Here is a 20,107-nt window from a genome sequence, read left to right as displayed (position 1 = left end):
TTAGTCGTTTTCATGTGATCCATAGCTACCAAATTCATGGTTACTCCAATTCAACCGCCTTTCTCTGTTTCATGCTATTGTCCGCGTACCCAATACTGGCAACTTTTTAATAAATTGGCTTTGGTTCTTTTAGGTGGGGTTTTCGAATACAGGACAATTATTTCATGCACTGAATTAGATAGTGTTCAATTTGCATAACTCTAGAACTCTTCTGAAGAATAATAAAAAGCGATTCTCATTATATATCTTCTCTGAGAACTAAACAGATTACTGAGTAGGCCGGATTGGCTGAATGGATTTTAAGGCTAGTTGATCGATTAGAGAGGCCAAGAGGCATGGAAGGCATGCATCGTACTCGATAGCTCTAGAACGGGCAGATATTAACATAGAACTCTATTAGTAGTACCATTTAGATGTTCCATTATTTATCTTCCTGTCTTACGTCTCTCCTACCTTGAAATCCCTACTACTTACTAATGGGAAGAAACATCTCGAGAGAGTCCATCAAAACATTCAATATGTAAGTCAGAAACCAAACTCTGATTAAAAATTTTAAACTATTAGGCCTTGAACCCTTACTTACATATTAACCGCTCTTTGTCCATCTCATTTACAAGCTCTTTTTCGAACTCATTTTAATACTCAATACAAGCATACCTTATCATCTAAGGTCACTTCTTTTTCCAAATATGGACTCCACTCTTCTTCAATATTTAAAATGCATTTTCCATCTCATTTACAAGTTCTTCTTCGAATCCATTTTAATACTCAACACAAGTCCACCTTATCATCTAAGGTCACCTCTTCTCCTTAATATGGACCCACTCTTTTTCAACATTCAAACCTATGTTTTCAGAACCGGACCGGATAGCGACTCGGCCGAGGTCAGGGGTCAATGGGTTCGACCGGGGGTCGATAGGGGTCGAACCGGATGACGTCATAAATAAAAATTATTTAAAAATTAAAATATAATATCTAATAATATATTGATATTAATAAAGGTATATCCATATATATTTGATGTTTCAAATATATTTAACAAGAAAATACAAAGAAATTAGAACAATCAAGTAGCAATTTATATTATTTAATAAATATTAACAAGTTTAGAATTAAAATTATGAATTTAATTGAAAAATAACATCAAATTTTAGGACAATATTTATAAAGTATCAAATATTTGAGGTATATCAATAAGTTTTAACAATTTAGGGGGTCAAAACATAATATTAAAAAGTTTAAATTTTTTTTTAAAAAATTACTGTTGAACCGGAAAAACCGATTTTTTTCCCGGTCAAACCCGGTTTTTGACCGGGTTTTAAATTTCCGGTTTTTTAATGTGACTCGGACCGGCTACCTGGCCGGTTCCCGGTTCGACCGGCTGGTCCGGTCCGAGTTTGAAAACAGAGATTCAAACTGCATTCTAGATCCCTGTTAGACCCATGGCACACCTGGTCCTACACTAACCAAATTTCTTAGCACTTTGGCACTTCGGTCCACCATCAAGAAGAGAATTTTCATTGGTTCAACTTTTAGAAGAATCTACTTGCCCATGAGTAGTTCAGTCTCGCAACCTGAAATTCTGATACCAATTTGATAGGGAGAAACGCCTCGAGAGAGTTCACTAAAGAGGCCAATATGTAAGTCAGGAACTCAATTCTGATGCAAAAGCTTAATTTATTAGGTCTTGGACCCTTACTTACATATTAACCACTTTTTTTTCATTTCTCGAATCAATGCGAGACATAATTTTTTACTCATGAACCTAACACTTACCATGTTTTCTTGCTTTTATACTCAAATCATATCTTCCAAAGGAAACCTCTCGTAGCTAGTCTCAATCATGTTCGCAGAAACATCAAGCATGTACATTTACCTTTTTAAGGTAATTCACAAAAATTTAAAAGCACGTTCATATGATGATTTTTAAAAGGGAAAAATTCGGTGGGAAAGTAGCAATGCCGAATTGGTCTTTTCTCAGTACAGAATTCCAAGGTTCTACACAAGTCTAGTCATGTATAGACAAGTGCTTAAAGATCCTTGGTTACGTATTACAAACCAAAGGAAGTAAAAAAAAAAAAAAAAAAAAAGGAAAGAAAGACTTTTAGCAGTTGTGATTAATTGGGATTCCATATGGCAGAGCAACTCAAACACGAGAAATTGGAAAATTTCTACCCTGAAAGAGACGGTCAACTTCTTGAATTATAGTCTGACACCGCTTGATTCTTGTTGAAAATTGAAAATTCTCAATAGCCCAGCAGCACTTTGATTAGACTTTTAGGCGAATGCAATTTACACACGCCTGAGCTGCTGCTAATACCAATACATGATCAATCAATGCGCTTCAAGTAACTCCCATCATCCCCTCACTATTTACAAGTTTTCAGACAAAATACATTTCTCCGCTAAACAATAAGTACCAGTCAACTGTCCCCAAAAGAAAAATTAAGACTGAAGACCAAAAAAAAAAAAAATTACGATAACAATGGCGTCGATGAGGATTTAAAATCTACATCTGCCCGTTCAATTTAGGACTGTTCCAGAGCTCTTTCAACTTTCGTCTTGAACACTAAAATATACAGCTTTTCCATCGAGAAATAGAGGAAACAACCCGTTGCGTGCGTGACAAATGATCCAAAACTTGAGCCCACTATACAATGCCAGGCCGGCCCATAAACCTTGTCAAATTCCTGCACATTATCAAAAGCTTATGCTTGTATTATGGTAGCCCATTTCTATGCATTCTTTCTACCGATGAAAAGAGAATAGACAGCCTATTATTTGACCCGAAAAGATAAAAAGAGAATAGTCTGTGTGTAACGTGGAGAAGTGCGTATTTTCCAATTTATACGGTAAGACGGGCTTAATCCGGGCAATTGGCACATGATTAGAAGAGACCATTTTGCAATGATGATTAAGTTCTTGCAGTAATCTAAGATGGCTTATTCAATTATTGTAACTTGTTCAGAGATCCATACCAAACATTTTTACCTACAATCTCGACCAGCAATTAATTCAAAGGTTGCAGCAAAATGCAAAATGAGATCCATTTGTCAGATTTCAAAGGCCCGACACACACATGTGCTTCACAACTGGGTTCGCTGGGCTATTATTTCTGACGAAGGAAGGCATGGGTATCGAGACAGGTCTCAAATGTTTCTTGACGGTGCAAAGGAGTGCTCAACCAAATACTTGTACGAGATGTAGTAGGATGAAACAAAGAAAACATCATATTATTATTCTTTGTTTAAACAAAAGTTATTGGGGCATCTTGTTGCTGTTGTCTTCTACTACCTCTGTTGTCTTTGGCGTCCAATGCGGCAAAAGTTCAAGCTCAGACATGCATGCCGAATGATTGAATCAGAGTACATGTCCGGCCACTTCTTTTTGTCCGTCATTTTACTTTTCTAAGTTATCCAGAGACAATATATATATATATATAATGTACTTCAGCAGAAAACCAGAGTACATGCAGAATCATAATCAATTAACAAAGGTGGTAAACTCAGTGAAAACAATCGAGCAGAAAACGCTGCAACAGTAGTATTTTCTTGAAACATTTTAATTAAGCTGTTTCTATTGATATCAGTCAAAATTCATCAAGAACAGAAGCACATACATATATATGTATATATACACAAAGAAATTAGTTGGGCCATACCTTCTTGATGTTATAGGCCATGTGCTTGGCGCTAAATTTCTCGAGACTATCGTAGGTTCCCCTGGCGCACCGGAAGGCATGAACCTGCATGAACCCTGGCATGTCCGTAACCAAAACCTTCACCTGAAGGAATGAAGCCACCGATGCCACGTTCACTTCTATATGTGACACCGACTTCCTACCCCCCGCAACTGCCTCGCTGGAAACTGATTTTCTTGATTCCACCACTACTTCCTTGGTTTCGTCTTCCACGCTAGTCTTAACTCTGCCATGATCAACCACTTCCCGAACGGTTTTAGACCTCCTTAATCCCCAGCTGATGCCTGAATGAATAATCCCCTTCTTCGCGGAAGATGAATCCGAGGGCTTCTTCAGATTTCCGGTGTCTAACTTGTAGACATACATCACCCCTCCTTTCTTCTGCTTCTCCCGAGTGTGATGAGTACTTGCCATTGGTTATTGGCAAACCTCAACTTAAAGAGCTAGTTCGGGACCGTTGGAGTTTGACCGATGGAGAAGAGGGTAAATGAAGAATGGGCTAGCTCTTGGGAATCATGCCACGAGGAATTTGGCAGCCAGGACGTGTTAATTAATCCATACGGCACTAAAATAATGTTTGATTAGAAAAGGGGTAAAGACTAAAGATGATTGAAAGTAGAGGCAAACCATGTGTGATTGCCTGTTAGGATGGATATTAAAATGGAGGAATTGACTAGGGAAGGATTTTATTTTCTTTTCCCTTCTCTAATAACAACTTTTTATGACCAATAATATCGGTTTCTTGCTCTTGCAATTAGCGTGTTGATGATGAGGGCATATTTGTCTCCATCGGGCTTGTTCCCATGCATCCCAACACACAATGGAACCCCACCCAACCTCATTAATTTTGAGCGGCTTCTCAATTCTCGTGGTCCTACTTCAATATTCTTGTGAACTGTGACCGTCCTCTTGAACAGAACTACCGATGCTCGGCTTCAACCAGCATTAATTGGTCACTTAATGATTGTTCGTTTGTATATTCTATACGTGCATGAAACTATACAGTGGCGTATCCAGAAAAAATTTTCAGTGGAGGCAAAAGCTATTCTAAAATTTTTTATCTACTCTTTTTCTAGTTTTTTAAGAAAAAAATATTCACCAACGAGTACAAATAAGTATAAATGATACATATAGTCCATGAAAAATATAAAAAGACAAACTCAAAATTATTAATGTAATAATAATTTTATTTCAAAAAGCAAACTGAACCATTTACAATTGCTCATGACGAGCTTTCATATATTGATAACGGTTTACAACCTTTTCATTTTCACTAAGTATATTTTTCTCAATATAAGTAACTAAATAATTATTCATTCAAGTGTCTTCCATTCTATTTTGTAACCGATTCTTCACTATATTCATAACTGAAAAAGCCCTTTTACGATAGCTGTAACAACAGATAAAATCAAAGGTAACTTTAGGAGCATATAAATCAATGGATATACAAAACTTCAGGAGGCATACTTAAAGTTATATCAATTTTTTATGGGTCTTATAGAAATTTAAGGGACTGTAAATCCGCCCCTGAAACTACAGATATATAATTAGATGGACACTTGGATAAATTTTTATGGAAAAAAAAAATGTGATGGAGGGAACAAGACAACTAAATGAAAATGACAGAAAACGAAGCCCTGCTCACTCGTTAACCATATTAGCCCAAGTTCATTTTAGACAATAAATTAATACCACCATCGCTCTCATAATATATATTCACCGGGAAACAAGGAAGGCTTAGGTGCACGGTCCTTTTCCTCCTGGCCCTTGTCATTCTTCAATAATTCTCATTCCAGATGTCAACTTATATTCTGATGCTCCATTGGATGCAAATTATATGAATACATCAACTGGTTGCTATTAGACACAATTCTCATACCACATTTGAGAAGCAGCAACACTGTACTCTAGGGGAATAACCGATATAGGTGTATGCAGTGAACCTGGATGGAGGAATTCCCCCTTTGATTCGGTTGCCATTGAGCTTCCTCTAAATTTCACCCGCTTCGGCTATATGCTAGGCATCACATGGCACATGACGCGCAGTAATGGCAGGAGCGCAACCTCCAAATTCCCTTGAATATTGTACTAGTATATGCTTTTTAATTGGTGAGTGAGTATACTTGCGTTTTGTTAAATGAAATGAGGTAGGTCTATTCTTGCACTGAGTTGTGAGTGGCATAAAGCATGTGAAAAAGGATTCTTCTTTAATAGACTTGTTGATTCACTTGAAAGAATGGCGAAAGGACTAAACGTGAAATAATAATGGTCTCGTCCGCACTCTACACTAGATAAACTATGGCACTTCATTAATGGACACTGATAGGGTTGGAAGAAAATGATGCTTTTTGAGAAAGTTAACGAGATTGGATTGGATAATATGAGCATCACTGCCGATAATTTTTAGGATTTTCTATAAATTGCTCAATGATTAATTATAACTTTGTCAACTGAATGACCAGTAGCTCCAGCTGTCGAACTTAGTTTATTGAAGCTATCCTGCTGTGCATTTTATCAAACACCTAATAGGCGCAAGGATTTGTCATTACCTAACGATGAAACCATGGATGAATACCCATATTCAGCACCAGCTTAAAATCATCAGCACTAGAATAAATAATTAACTCATCGAATAATGTTGATTGAAATCCATTTACAAACTAAAAGTGCCCAAACCTTTTGTTTATAGCATTCGTCTTCTTACGGTTTTAATCCCTTCTATTTAGGGGTGTCAATGGGGCGGGGGTGAGACGGGAAAGGATCTCCCGTCCCCCGCCCCATTGCCTATTAATTACCCCGTCCCCTGCCCCGCTCCGCTTCTCCCGCGGAAGCACCCGTGGGATTAAAACAAATTTATTATAATTAAAATTGAGCTAAAATATCAACATCACCAAATTATTATTCATTGTAACTTCACAATTGAAACTCATAAAAATAATTAAATAAAAGTTATTTGAATACAATCCAATATGATAAAAAAAATATAACTAAAATAATCAAATTTTCACTTTTGATACAAATACAATCACTAAATTATTATTATATTTTTTTTAAGAAAAAAGTGTTATTGTATTAAGTGTAGTTAGGAATTTAATATAAATGTATTAATAAATTTAGTATAAATAATTAATAATTTTTATTAATAAACATGTATAATTAGTTATATAATTGATAATATCATTATATATATATTTTTTGTTTCAAACGGGTAGCAGGCCGGGGGTTGGGGCAGGGGAATATATCCCCGTCCCCCGTGCCCACCCCAACCCCCACTCCAATAGTCCCCTGCGGGGCGGGTGACCGGCCATTGCCACCCCTACTTCTATTACAGATTACACGGAGGAGCGAGTGTAACTTTGTTTTTCCCCTTTTTCTTTTTTCTATTTTTTAATTCCTTTTCCTTTGTACTTTTCAAAACGCACCTAAACTACGGTTCAAGTTGTCTAAAACTATGCTACAGAAATTGAAGAATATGGAACTTAGAGAGAGGACTAAATTTTCAAATATTATGATTCATGTGTAAAACTTAATCAGCAAAACGCAAGTCACGGATAAAACTAAGTATTAATTCTTCACCATCCGCAGATTCCTCTCAGCACTTAAGGCTGATTAACAAAGTGACCCAATAAAGGTGCTAGGCTGGAATCTCTCGCCTGTTGTATGTATATGCATGATCTTTCCCATTTTCCTAGCTTGCATGGTCTATTTTAGTTTAATTCCTTATCATAACGCAATATTACTATATTACTCAAAATTCTATAGGGAAAAGATTACTTGCACTGAAACTGAAAGGTCAAATTATGTTGCTTCTCCTTCTAAATGTTTTCACAAAATTGTTGACTTAGGCCCTTGTTTGATAATCCAGTTCAACACTTAAATTTAATGGATTTAGATCTTAATATATTCAGACCGTTTGATAACGAAAAATTGAACATCTGAATTAATTAAGTGGCATCGAATTTTTTAGGCAAAACTTGCTCTCAAAATTAAGTGATAAACTATTCACTCATCACTGAATGTGACTTGCACTCAGATGTATTATATTTAATACTTAACAATTCAATAACTTAATGGATTCAGATTTTAGATTTTATATTTCAGTTTTCAGATTTCAGTTTTCAGATTTCAATTTTATCAAACGCACCCTTAGTAAGCATGGGAAATAATACTGGGCTTGTAGTATTGAAGCATATCAATAATCATAGACCAAACTGAGTCATCTAATGTTTTTTAAATTTTTCTTGATTTAACGGGAGATTTTAAACCTTATAAAAGTGAATGATAGAGAGGGGAAGGAGGCTCAAAGTTTGAACCAGAAAATCAAATATTGTTACCCAACTTATGTTTCTATTACTTAAATTGGATTTTTGGGACAATACTTTTTTAAAATTTCAGGATATAAAACAAGTTCAAATTAGGGAAAAGGGCTCTTGTCCAGGACGTACAAACGATCAGCAAAAAATCTACAGGGAGTTTGTCCAAGATCGCTACTAGGATTGTTGAAAATGTTAAATAGTTTCCCATGTCGATATTGCTAGTCGTCTATGACGCTGAACCAGCCAGTCATTTGTGGAATTATGGGCTGGCCCATAATGCCGTCATTAATTTTAGGCTGGCCACCTCGGCTTTATTTTGTCTTCGCATCTGGCCACAAAGGATCAGGTGGCCCGGGTGTACTTGTATCCATTATGGAATGGCCCTGCTGAATTGATTATGGACCCCTTACCAAAATTAAGTTTTGGCTATTTCTTAAGACATCTTGCACAGGTTTCGGATCTCTTCTTACGTTGACTAGGACTGAAAGACAGACTTAAATTTAATTGATTCTTGAATCGATCACGACTTAGTAAGAATTCATTCAAATTTAATTTGTCAGTTAATCAACTTAAATTTTAACATTAATTTTTATTTGATAAAATTTTAAATTCAACTCAAGTTTGACTCAATTGGCATATAAGTTGGGGAGAAAATAAGTTAAGTGATATGAGAGACGGAAATAAAAGTAAGAGATTCTGGATTTGAGACCTCTTACATACACTTAAAAAAAAAGATTAGCATATAAGTGAGATTTACATGTAAAAAGTTCAATCTGCTCGAAGTCAACTTAGGTTCGATTCCATAAAAGCTTGTTCAAGTTTAGTTCATTTGAACACTAATGTGTTAGACTTGTTTCAGATAGTTTACACCCTTAATGTTGACAACTAATAATTTTGGCAAAGTCGTTGGGTGTGTAAATGGTAAATTATACAGTTTGGGGAGGTTAAACTCATATTCTTTAATTTTGTCTTTAATTAAAGGATTAAAGTAGAAGAAGTAGTGCAGTCAAAAAATGTGCAAATAAATAGATAAATAAAAGCTGTTCCATATTGTGTGAGACACTCCACAGACTCTCTTTCAGTTAATTGTTTCCAAGGTGGCAATGGCTGTTGATATAGAGTTGGTTTCTATTAGGTAACCACACGTTTATGTTGCAGAAACCCATAGTGTCAAAAGGCGGACGCACATCAATCTTGAGTCTCTTTGATTGTGACTTTTTAATACTCCCTCCGTCCCACTTTGATAGTCTTGGTTATTTTTCACACAATTTAATAAAAAGTAGTTAATTTTATTAGAACAATCAATTTAGGTAACTATTTTCCTAAAATACCCGCACATTAATTAGAATACAACTTTATGGGAACTTGAATTGATAGTAAAAAAAGAATCAACTCTCATTAAATGGAGTAGGTTTACACTGTAGAGGTGTCAAAATGGGTGACTTGGGCGGGTTTGGGTTGGGTAAAATGGGTAATGGGTATAAGTGAGTCAACTCATTTATACCCATTTAATTAGATGGGTATAAATGGGTAAGTCAGAAAATGAATTGGGTAACCCAATTACCCATTTATAACCCATTTATTTTAATTTTTTGTAAATTCATTTAAATTCATTTTTGCAAACTAAGTTATCAATTTATACCACTCTTTGTACTCATCATTAGTTTTAAATATTTATTTATAATGTTCAATAAACTTAATTACCAATTTTTTTTCATTTATACTCTATGTCACAAAATTACGTATTATTTAATAATTGAATAATAAGAATATAAAAATTTGAACTAAGTACTATAAAAATTAGTATAAAAACTTAATCCAAAAATTTTGAACCCCTAACATTTTTTTCATATATAAATTTAAAATTTCATTTTAGAAAGATACGAAAATAGGCTAAAATTTATAATAAATTAGTAATGCTGAAAAATGAGCAAGTTAACAAACTAAGAGAAAATAAAATAATAAGATAAAACCAACAAATAATAATAATAATAATAATAAAACAAAAGTAGTTAAGATCATGACAAAATGAAAAATTTGAAAAAAAATGGGTGGGGGAAAAGAAGAAACTTGGGGGGAAGAGAATTCTAAATGGGTTAATTGGGTTTGATGGGTTACCCAATAATACCCATTTAATAAATATGTATTATTGGGTAACCCATTTATACCCATATACAAAAATTTAAGATACCCATACCCATCTATTCATGGGCGGGTATGGGTAAATTTAATTAAGTGGGTTGATTTGCCACCTCTAGTTTATAGTAACAACAACTTACATTGAATAAGGGTATTTTAGAAAAATTAAAATACAACTACATTCTTCAATTGAAAAGTGGACTACAATTTGGGATAGACGAAAAAGGAAAACGGGACTATCAAAGTGGGACGGAGGGAGTAGTTTTTATTTTTTTGAAATTTTGTTTATTGTTTATTGTTTTTATTTAATGAGAGCTTGTTTGAATAACTCTTAAATCTTTGTTAATTAATATAATTTGTACAGTTTTGACCAGTGTGGTAACATCTTAGCAGGAGCGTGAAAGTATACAGAAGCAAAAAAAAAAAAAAAAAAAAAAAAGAGTTTACTGTCCATATAATATGAAACAATAATAAATCCTAAATCCATTATGTGTTTCTAAAGCTGAGATATTTACTAGAAACTTAGAGCTAGCAGCAACCTTTCTTAAGAAAACTATCCCCTTTATATTGAACATTGGGCAGTGCAACAATCTTTCTTTCTTTCTTTTTTTTTTTTAAATGGAAACCAAGCGAAGCCTTAAAATATCTTTCCGTAATAAATAAAGAGGGAGACAAAGGATGGAATGTTTATTGCTTGTCGGAGAAAATAACGGCATCAGGTGTAAATCGGTTGATTTATTCTTCGCAATGGGGCCCTTATGTGATTAAACAACGACGGACCATCCAGAGTAAATCCTTCGGTTGCAAACCTCTGCTCCATTAGACGTAAATCCTTCAGCTGCAAACCTCTGCTTGGAACCCAGCCTTCACTCATCATCATTCATCAAGCTCAATTTTTTTGTTAAATAGAAGCCGCCTAATAATTACTATGTTCTGTAATTAGCAACCAAAATCTTTTAATTAAAACCTTAAACTGATCGAGGACATGTGTAAATGCTGAAGCGACATCTGATTCAAGTAAAGATAATTCACTCAAGAAAACGGGCCGGTAATTTTTTTACTCATGACTGAATTGTTTCATTTCATCCATCGATCATGCAACGGAGAACTTCAAGTTGAAAGTAATATTATACAACGTCTTTCTAAAAAGCACTTCCCAGGATCTCAAATTTAAGTGATACGCTTTCCAGAAAGTGGTACACTTTAAATTATAGCACTTGCTGCATATGTTAACGCTGCAAGTGCTGCGTGAGCAGAGGACATAATGGCCTTGTTTGTTTGGATAGAGTATTATTTCAAATAATTATTTAAAACAATTACTGTAATACTTTTTGTGATGTGATATATACGAGATCAAAAGGTGAATTGAAAAATATGTTTAGCTGCCGCCGTTGGAATCACCAGCAGGTTGTCACAGTTGCATATTTCAATCATCAACCCGTCCGGGTCGTGGAAGAAGATTTGATCAACGTACACTCCATTTCCTTCTTCTTCACGTATTCTATCTCCATTTCCTTCAGCTGCCTCCTTACCGGGAAAAATCCAAGAACATATTCGTAAAAATCTCAAGTGATTTTTTGAATGATCAAGACACAGTGGATATAAGATGCAAGTAAACTAGAAAGAATGGAGATAAACCTATAGACTAATAGGGAGTCACCATGTCCCGGCGTTTAAAGAGAAGGGGAGAGATGTTGGAAGAATTCCAAGTGGTGCAAATGATTTCTTGACGATGTTCGGTATCTACGTGACAAAATGCAGCAGCTTTGACATTGAGGACGCCACACGCTACAAATCGCGAACGGCTACATAATACGTTAGTGTTACTATTACTTAGTGCTACATTAGTGTTACTATTACTATTCTGTATATATTACATTAATAATTTTGATAATATGCTTGAAAATAGTGTATTTTAAATTTTCTAAAAGCCTGTATTGATTTCCAAATTGGTTGTTAGATATATGATTATGGATTTTTTTTCTCTTTTATTATTATTCAGTGAATGATTACAGATGAATATAAATGTTGCATGATTCAAATATAGAGTAAATTACTACTTATCCTCAGGTGGTTTGGTTCTTTAGTATATAACCCCCTATAATTTAATAATCTATACATAACTTTTCATGATTTAGACTAAAGTGCCACTGTTAGTTTTTTTTTGTTTGTCAAAATTAATGTTCAATATCAAAACGTTAAACAAAAACTAATAAATTAATAAACTCACCCTTTCACTACTATTTTCTTTTTCGTTTTCTTTTTTCTTTGGGAAAAGAAGAGATAATTGTAAAAAAGAACTGTGATTAGTTATACTAAATAGTAATAAATCTTAATTTGCTCCAAATACAAAAAAAATAAAGGAAAATAAAAAAATAGATACATAAGAAATAGAAAATACCATACTACAATGTCACCTTCTTTTTTGGGATCTATTTCTTATTTTTAGTACAATTTAAAATTTTCCATTTCTTATTTAAAAGAAAAGATACGAAGAATTTAACTACAACTCACACTTGAGCAGATCCGATTTTCAAGGATTCAATGATCCAAATTATGCCACGCTATTTGATAATAATCCAGATTGTGCCAGAGCACTCATCAGGTAGTGCGGTACAATCTGGACCATTGGGCCTTAAAAAATCGGGTCTACCCAAATTTTGGCCTTTAACTACAGCCCAGGTATCAACAGGGCCGTCAGCCTACTAAAGCCCAAGTATATAACTCTCACGGATCACCTTCTTCCCCACGCCGGGGCTCCAGAGGAAGCCATTGTGAACATGGACGGAAACCTAGACATTTCCATCGACAAGCTCCCCATCAAACGCTTAGAAGTCATCGAAGAAAATGGCGTCGAGCGATTCCCTTCGTACTCTCCCTCTCTTACTCTGTCTCTACTGCTCGAACCTTTATATACAGAAAAGTATGTATGTATAAATGATGCACGTATGTGAATTGCAGAGACGTAGGGCACGAGGAGAAACGAGTAGACTTGATAAGGAGAATAGACTTCGCGTGGGCGGTGGAGAGAGAGGAGCCTTCCAGCAAGAAGCAGAAGAAGACTACTACTAGTAGTACTAGTAAGGAAACTCACAGCTCCGGTAATCAGCCATGGCAGTGGCAGAGTTTAGTGGAGAATCTACAATTAGCTCATCAAGAGCTCTCCGTCATTATCGATCTCATCAACACCGTAAATAATTACTCTTTCCATTCCCAACTATTTTTCCGTCAATTTTTAACTGCAAATTTTGCATTTCGCTTTCCAATTATGGATTGAGAGTTGAGGTGAATTACTAAAAGGCACACGTGTCATCTGACTGCTAAAAGTGGGCAAGGGATCGTTCTGTTTAGTTTAGTTGCATGAGTCGGGCTGAATCAAGAAACAAGATTTTAATTGACTCCTAAAAGTTAAACAAGGGAGGTTGCTTCGGCCAGTAGTAACTGTTGGTATAGGTACTCTGGGGAATGGGGAGAATGAGTGTTATTACCTCGTGTTTGTATGCAGTCATCAAGATTGATAAAGCTATACCGAGTTGGTCAATGTCATTATCTACGATCTGTATTTATTTGAGCCAGAGAAAATATACTCTTTCATAAAGCACAGTTATGAAGATGCTGATAGATGCTTTTGTTTGGTTATGTATTTGCCTAGAGTTTCTACTGCATTTAAACTCTTTCAGGCATGGATTGTTGAAGGATAAGAGTTGATATAGTCTAAAAATGAGTGAACAAATTGATGAGGATGGTTTGATTTGACTTGTATTACCACTTTCCTTACAAACTTTTGGCTACCATTTGAAACCTTTCATCATGTAACCGTTGGAGTAGTGTGTAACCGTTTTTGCATGTTCTACGGACAGCTGGAGGCAAACAATGATGTAACAGTGGCTAGCATGACCAGGCCGAAGCAGTTGCCTAATGAGCTTCTGTCTGACCTTGCTGTATCTACAGCTACCAAGCTACAGTGCTTCCGGGTATATTGTTTATCACTATTCCAACTTTTTTTCCTTAACTTGCTCATCATATTAGTAGATCACCAGTGTTTCTAAATTAGTGCTTCAGCTCATGTAACATTCTGTTGACCATTAGTGACCAACTTAATTGTGAGTACCTGCGATGATAAGTCTTTTGTATAATCTGACTCTTTCTTTATTCACAGCATCTTGGCAGATATTTTAAGCAATCTGCCAAAGCACTGGAGCAGCAGGTAGCTAGAGAAGCAAGATTCTATGGTGCGCTGATTAGGTAAGTCCGTGCACGTCGTAGGAAAGAATTTATGGACAATTTGGTCTCTGGATTCTCGTCCTTTAGTTTCCTCCTATTCCTACTCTGATGAGCTGATAGATTGCAGCAAAATTGGAAAGTTAAAAGACATCGTGCAGTTGCTGCTGCCTCTGGAAATGAGGGGTTCTACATTGATTTATTTGATAATTCACTAAATGATCCAGCAGCAGCATTTCGTCCATCCTCAGTGTCTACTGTTCGTGTGGAGCATGATTCAGCTGGAATGCTAGCTGTGAATTTGCCTCCAAACTCTTGCCGTACTCTTCAGTTTGAGTTTCTTGGTGCACATTCAAGCTATAATGCAAGAAGATCAAGCAGAACGAAAGTACAAACCTTTAGTGCTGATGGTTATGAAGAAACTAAGAAAGAACATCTTAATGATGATAAATGTGTAAGAGAAACGCATGCGCTCCTCCGTGAAGTTCATCTGGCCATTTTTAATGAGCAGGTACCTCCTCAACTGCATATGGGCATAAATGATCCCTTATGTTTACTTAGGGGCCATTTGGCAACATTTTTGTTTCTTAGTTTATATTTTAACCAGAAAAAAACACGGGTTTAGTTCTTGGTCAAAAGCAGAATGTGTTTGTTTCAATCATATCGTTTTATGCTCAAGTTGAAATAAACTTGTCTGATTGAAGATAATGCTCTGTTTGTGTTTCAAGTATATTTTCCTATGCACAAATTGAAGAATATTGTTCCTCCCCTCCTTCATTTTTTTTAAACTTAGACAGCACCAATTTGTATGTGAGTCATCAAACCAGTTGCACATAAGATCACAAAATTTATTTTGCTATGATTCCAAATAACAAAATGACTATAACAGGTGAGACAATAGAAGGTAGTCATAAAGCAAAAAGAGAAACCTATTGAAGTTCACAACTATGGAACATAACTTTCAGCATTCATTTTGGCTAAACTTTTTCAACTTCTCAAAGAACTTTCTTCAGCATACTTCCTTTTTCTTTTGGAGAAATAAGAATTCAATCCAGTCTACTTGGTTTTACTTGGTGGTAGAGTTTCTCTCATCCCTTCTTTTCTTCCATAAATATCTACTAATTGGCAAGAAGATTATAATTCCACCAATAAAGAAATCGTCAAGCTACAAAATTTCCCAATCTTGCCCATACATTATTCCACTTGACAAATCCAGCTCCAAACAACGATTATCAGTACCATGATATCAAAAATTTTACACATAAATAATTTCAAAGCCAAATTATTTTCTGAGATATATCCAAATTCCAGCTAGTAATAGTTCAATTGATACCTCCGCTGAATTCTACCTACCTGTTTGGTTGTTACTGGGGAATGATAATGATAATCACTGTCAAAAGCCCCCTCAATGACAATGGGTTTTTGGTATTCCTTTTCACTTGTTTGGTTTGTCTCTTCAATGAGAACCTATTTTGGTTTTTCTTCTTTTTTTTTCACTTTTTTTTATCTCTAAATATTTCATTTCTTTTTTTCTTTCACCACATTTCCTTCTTCCTCAATGTCTCAGCATCCCATCTACAAATAATCTATGAAGAACCCAACACACCCAACAATCCCAATTTAAAATTCAACACATATTAGAAAAGCCAACCTTCAAGAAAAAATGTCTAATCATTAGCCTTGAAAGTTTTTCAAATCTTGAACGCAATTGAACCACTGGTGATCAAACAACCATTCACCGATCAACTCATCTATTCTTCTCTTCATGATTGTTACTTCTTAGACGAAGGGCTGGTGGAGTACAAGATCTTGTGGATAGGAGGCAAAATGTTGGATGCAGAAAGGCATAAACAGAGGGAGGAATATGAAGAATGGGGATGATTTCAAATAGAGAGAAAACCCAAAATGTCCACCAAAATTCTATTCATGGCAACTTCACTATCCCAAGTTCGGCCACTAACCTATGCTGCTGCTGGTGGCCTATGAGACTGGGTTTGAAGCTTTTGCCAAAAAAAAAAAAAGGAAGAATAAGAGAGACAACTGATGAGAGGTGAGAGAGGAGAGATGGGAGAATGGAGAGATGAGAGAGAGAAGAAAAAGAAGAGATAGTACTTTGGAGTGTTTTTTTGGTGATAGTGGAGCAAAAGTGTCCAATTTAGTCAGGAATGGGGAATACACTAAGGTCTTCCATTGTCATGGATTGATTGCCATAGTAGTGTACCAAATACTGACAATGACTATGATAAATGAGCATTCCCATTGAGGACCCCCTATTCCCCCCAACCAAACAGCTGGTAAATTATCATAACTATTCTAATATCAGTTCAATGAATTGTGGAAGTGCAAGACTAACCACTCTAGGAAAAAGATTCTAGAAGGCGAAAAGGAAATCGGGTTTGAAAGTGGTGTCACACATGGTAGGTGAAGGGAGAGCTAACCACTCTAAGGGAAAAAAAAATTCTAGAAGAGGTGAGGTAGGAATCCGGTTTTAGCTTTGGAGGAGAGGGTAGAGGTGTCAGCCATCAGGTGTCGGAAGCAAATGGGGCTTTCAGAGATGAAGAACAGGCAAGTGATGTTGGTTATGGAAGGGATTGGGGTGTAGGTGTTGTGTTGAAGATCAGGGTTATGGACTAGCGAGTCATAAGAACAAGGGGTTTCAACGAGAGAGACGAGGGTTAAGGAGGGTGGAATAGATGAGATGACAAGGAGATGGTTGCAATGTGAAGAAGATAGGGATAAGAGGGAGCAGAGAGAGAAGGAAAAGCATGATTATAGGAGAAGAAAACAGGTTGGGGTAATGGAATTCGAATTGAAAACCTCTTTAAAGATTACTGTAGCACCGTGTCTTGCCAGTTTAGTCCGTTCTTTAATAAAAGTAGAAATGTAGGTTTTCAAGAAATGAACTCCTGTTTCTTAAACACTTATCTAATTTTTGAAAAACAGGAACACATTTACCGAACATTATTATTTATTTTTGTTCGTAGAATAGTATGAACAAACAAAAGCAAGAAACATAAACGTTACGAAACATACCCTTATTTATTGACTTTTGCTTTCATGCTATATACTCACCTATTTCTTAATCAATATGGTTCCAGGTATTTGAGTTGGTTAATCGTGAAGTATTTAACCCATCTATAGGTGTCAATGTGACTGGGATACAAGAAAACTATTTAAGATTAAGCATTGGTCAGGGAGCGTCTGTATCTGTTTCACTTGTTCCATCTGGTCAAGATGATCAAACAGTCAGCATTACAGGCACTAACAATCTAGAAACTGCAATTATATCTATGGAATCATTTGAAGAAGGGAGACGCAACTTTAAGAAGTCAGCATTTGCAAATCAGATTAGTTTTGAAATATATTTGCAACAACTTTTTCATGAACACGTGTTTGTGAAAGCTAAACGTAGAGCTGCATCTTCAAGTAGAAGTCAGGTACCTGGTCAGCCAGCGAAGGACAGCTTCAATCTTCTGGGTTACTTCTGCTTGTCTCTAGCTCACAGGATCTTCTCAATCAGAGTTCTCACTGAGCTGGAAAATCTGGTAAGCGTTCATCCTACATTTACTCGAATTAGAAGGAAAGACAAACATTAGGAAGGCAGGCTTCTCCCCCGCTCCCCCAACCACAAAAAAGACAACTTTATCTCATTCTATTTCTATTCTATGCCTTGAAAGGTGCGTGGAATCCCATATGTCCATTTAATGTCACATCCCACTTGGCATTCTCGGACATCATCTTGGACACTCTCCATCAATATTCCCCAGCCAATTTCACTTGCAGGAAACCAGGCTCAGGTATCTGCCCTGACCCATATCAAGAGCCTAAAGTCTCAGTACTGGACTAAGGTGCTTGTCAATGATGACTGCATTACTGTGGAAGGGGAAGGTGCTCCTAAGGTTGTTGGTCTCTTCAAGGGGAAGTCTGAGACAATTTCTCCTATGAATAGATATAATTGTGACTTGGCAGATCTTCCTTTGATACTCCTACAGCAGGTTAGTGTCCTTGATTTGTAGTCTTCAAAGAGTGGTGTCAATATAAATAACCTCATTCCATATCAGACCCCAAAAGTCAATCCGCATTTGGCGACATATACTATGTGAACTACTCTCCTTTTCTAGGAGGAATGCCAGAGTGGTTCTCTGTTGCTGTGACTTGGCTCTGTCACCAAATGCAATTATCTGCTTTAGTACTACTATCTTAGCCAAGTATTATGGTACTCAGTTTTTTTTTTTTTTTTGGGAGAGAGAGGGGGATGGGGGAGAAGGGGAGGGGGGGGGGGACTTTCGGCACCCTTGTATTTCTATGTAAGCTAACGAGGAAGCAATTAATTTTTTTATAGGTTGCCAGCCAAGTTATTAGCTGGCTTCACGATGAAGCCCTTACAGTGGGTATTAAAGCAAACAGAGACTTCCTATCCTTGTCATTTGAGTTGGATCAGGGCGAACTACTCAGTCTGGTGTCACACATAGACCCTGAAGATGCTGAAGGGTGCATCTCGTGGTGGTTAGTGATGGAAGATGGATTCACAGAGGAACACAAACTTCGTATGGATATATCTAGTAGTGAATCAGAAACCAGGAAGTTCTTGGGACATTTATCTCTGGATGTCCTATATTCTACTGTGTTTGATTTGGTTGGCCTGTGTGGTGGTGGTGGGATGCACTGAAACTCCTTGTTATCATGTAAAAATATGGAATCATGGATGATTGATGCACATACTAATGCTGTATATGAGTGCGTTGATATTTTAGTGTCTACAAAAGTAATGTTAGTTCATACATTTTATGCTGCAATTGTTACTGGTAACTTCAACTGTAGAAAACACCCGACTGTCCCTATACTTCTGCCAGGGTTCGGAACTTCGAATAAACTCTGAAATTGCTTCGGACCTTCAGGCTAGAAGCCCCTTGCCGCAGCGGATGGCTCCACCTGCGCAAACAACGTACTTGATTGGGTGGGCTGTGGCGAGTAACCTTCTTGTCCAAGCTAGGTCGCTTTCATTTGGTCCTTGGGAAAATCTTCAATTGTGCTCTGGTGGATCATTAAAGAGAAAGGACCAACGTGGCGTGGTGGCTTTGCACCGCGTCAAGTTACAATCAAAGAAAATTACTCCATTTAAGGCACGTAGCTAATAACTCCAATCTCTGTTGTGGATTGCTAATAAAATTGGTCCATCAAAAATCAATTGACTGATTAAGTTAAGTCGGCAAGAGATAATTGATCTACTATAAAGTATTTAAGACTTGTCATCATCTTTACTTGAGAGATGGCGAACTGGCTGTATTGAGTCCGTGTGAACATGGCGATATATCAAGACATTTATTTCTCCTTATGTCTAATTGCAAAGTAACGCTCCTACCCACAAGCAAGAATGCCTCAGAACTTAATTGTATGGACCGATAATAGTTGCGGACCAACAATCTATCCATACATACAAATCAATATCGCGCGTAGTCAAAATGCTGAGTCGTAGAGCAATTATGCACTGGTATCAAAATGTAGAGAAGCTAAGAAAATTTTTTGCGCGTAGGTGACCCTACCTTAGTACTACTACTTCCTAATCAATGTCGACTGAAGGAATTAACGAAAATCCCTATGCTGGTCAAACAAAATGCACACTTGCACGCTTTTGCAAGTTTAGAATTACTAATCAGAAAAAAAGATGAATTGAACGGCTCGAGGGAATGAGTATAAATGAGAAATTTCGAATTCAAATCCTTCTATTTAT

General features: G+C 36.3%; 2 protein-coding genes across 2 annotated transcripts; one reads left to right on the top strand and one right to left on the bottom strand.

Moving 5' to 3' along the window:
- Nucleotides 1–2,102: 2,102 nt before the first annotated feature.
- On the bottom strand, nt 2,103–4,352 carry LOC113695427 (uncharacterized). Its single transcript, XM_027214525.2, has 2 exons — nt 3,662–4,352; nt 2,103–2,690 (listed from the first exon to the last, which is right to left on the bottom strand). The coding sequence occupies exons 1-2, from the start codon at nt 4,112–4,114 to the stop codon at nt 2,529–2,531; spliced, it is 615 nt and encodes a 204-aa protein (XP_027070326.1). The 5' UTR covers nt 4,115–4,352; the 3' UTR covers nt 2,103–2,528.
- Nucleotides 4,353–12,871: 8,519 nt separating this feature from the next.
- Nucleotides 12,872–19,172, top strand: LOC113697019 (mediator of RNA polymerase II transcription subunit 17). The gene is made up of 8 exons (XM_027216434.2): nt 12,872–13,024; nt 13,117–13,345; nt 14,016–14,129; nt 14,315–14,400; nt 14,500–14,887; nt 17,475–17,921; nt 18,054–18,371; nt 18,719–19,172. The coding sequence occupies exons 1-8, from the start codon at nt 12,936–12,938 to the stop codon at nt 19,043–19,045; spliced, it is 1,998 nt and encodes a 665-aa protein (XP_027072235.1). The 5' UTR covers nt 12,872–12,935; the 3' UTR covers nt 19,046–19,172.
- Nucleotides 19,173–20,107: the final 935 nt, after the last annotated feature.

The sequence above is a fragment of the Coffea arabica genome, chromosome 6e, assembly GCF_036785885.1.
Source record: "Coffea arabica cultivar ET-39 chromosome 6e, Coffea Arabica ET-39 HiFi, whole genome shotgun sequence".
Lineage (NCBI taxonomy): Eukaryota > Viridiplantae > Streptophyta > Magnoliopsida > Gentianales > Rubiaceae > Coffea > Coffea arabica.
The sequence above is the reverse complement of the archived record's forward strand: the minus strand, read 5'-3'. Positions and strand labels throughout refer to the sequence as shown.

Bases quoted from the DNA above. Each gene is read 5' to 3' on its own strand.
- LOC113695427 (XM_027214525.2), bottom strand. From the start codon at position 4,114: ATGGCAAGTACTCATCACACTCGGGAGAAGCAGAAGAAAGGAGGGGTG. The intron at 2,691-3,661 runs GTATGGCCCAAC...GATAATGTGCAG, and splicing joins TGGCCTATAACATCAAGAAG to GAATTTGACAAGGTTTATGG.
- LOC113697019 (XM_027216434.2), top strand. From the start codon at position 12,936: ATGGACGGAAACCTAGACATTTCCATCGACAAGCTCCCCATCAAACGC. The intron at 13,346-14,015 runs GTAAATAATTAC...TTCTACGGACAG, and splicing joins TTATCGATCTCATCAACACC to CTGGAGGCAAACAATGATGT. The intron at 17,922-18,053 runs GTAAGCGTTCAT...ATGCCTTGAAAG, and splicing joins TCACTGAGCTGGAAAATCTG to GTGCGTGGAATCCCATATGT.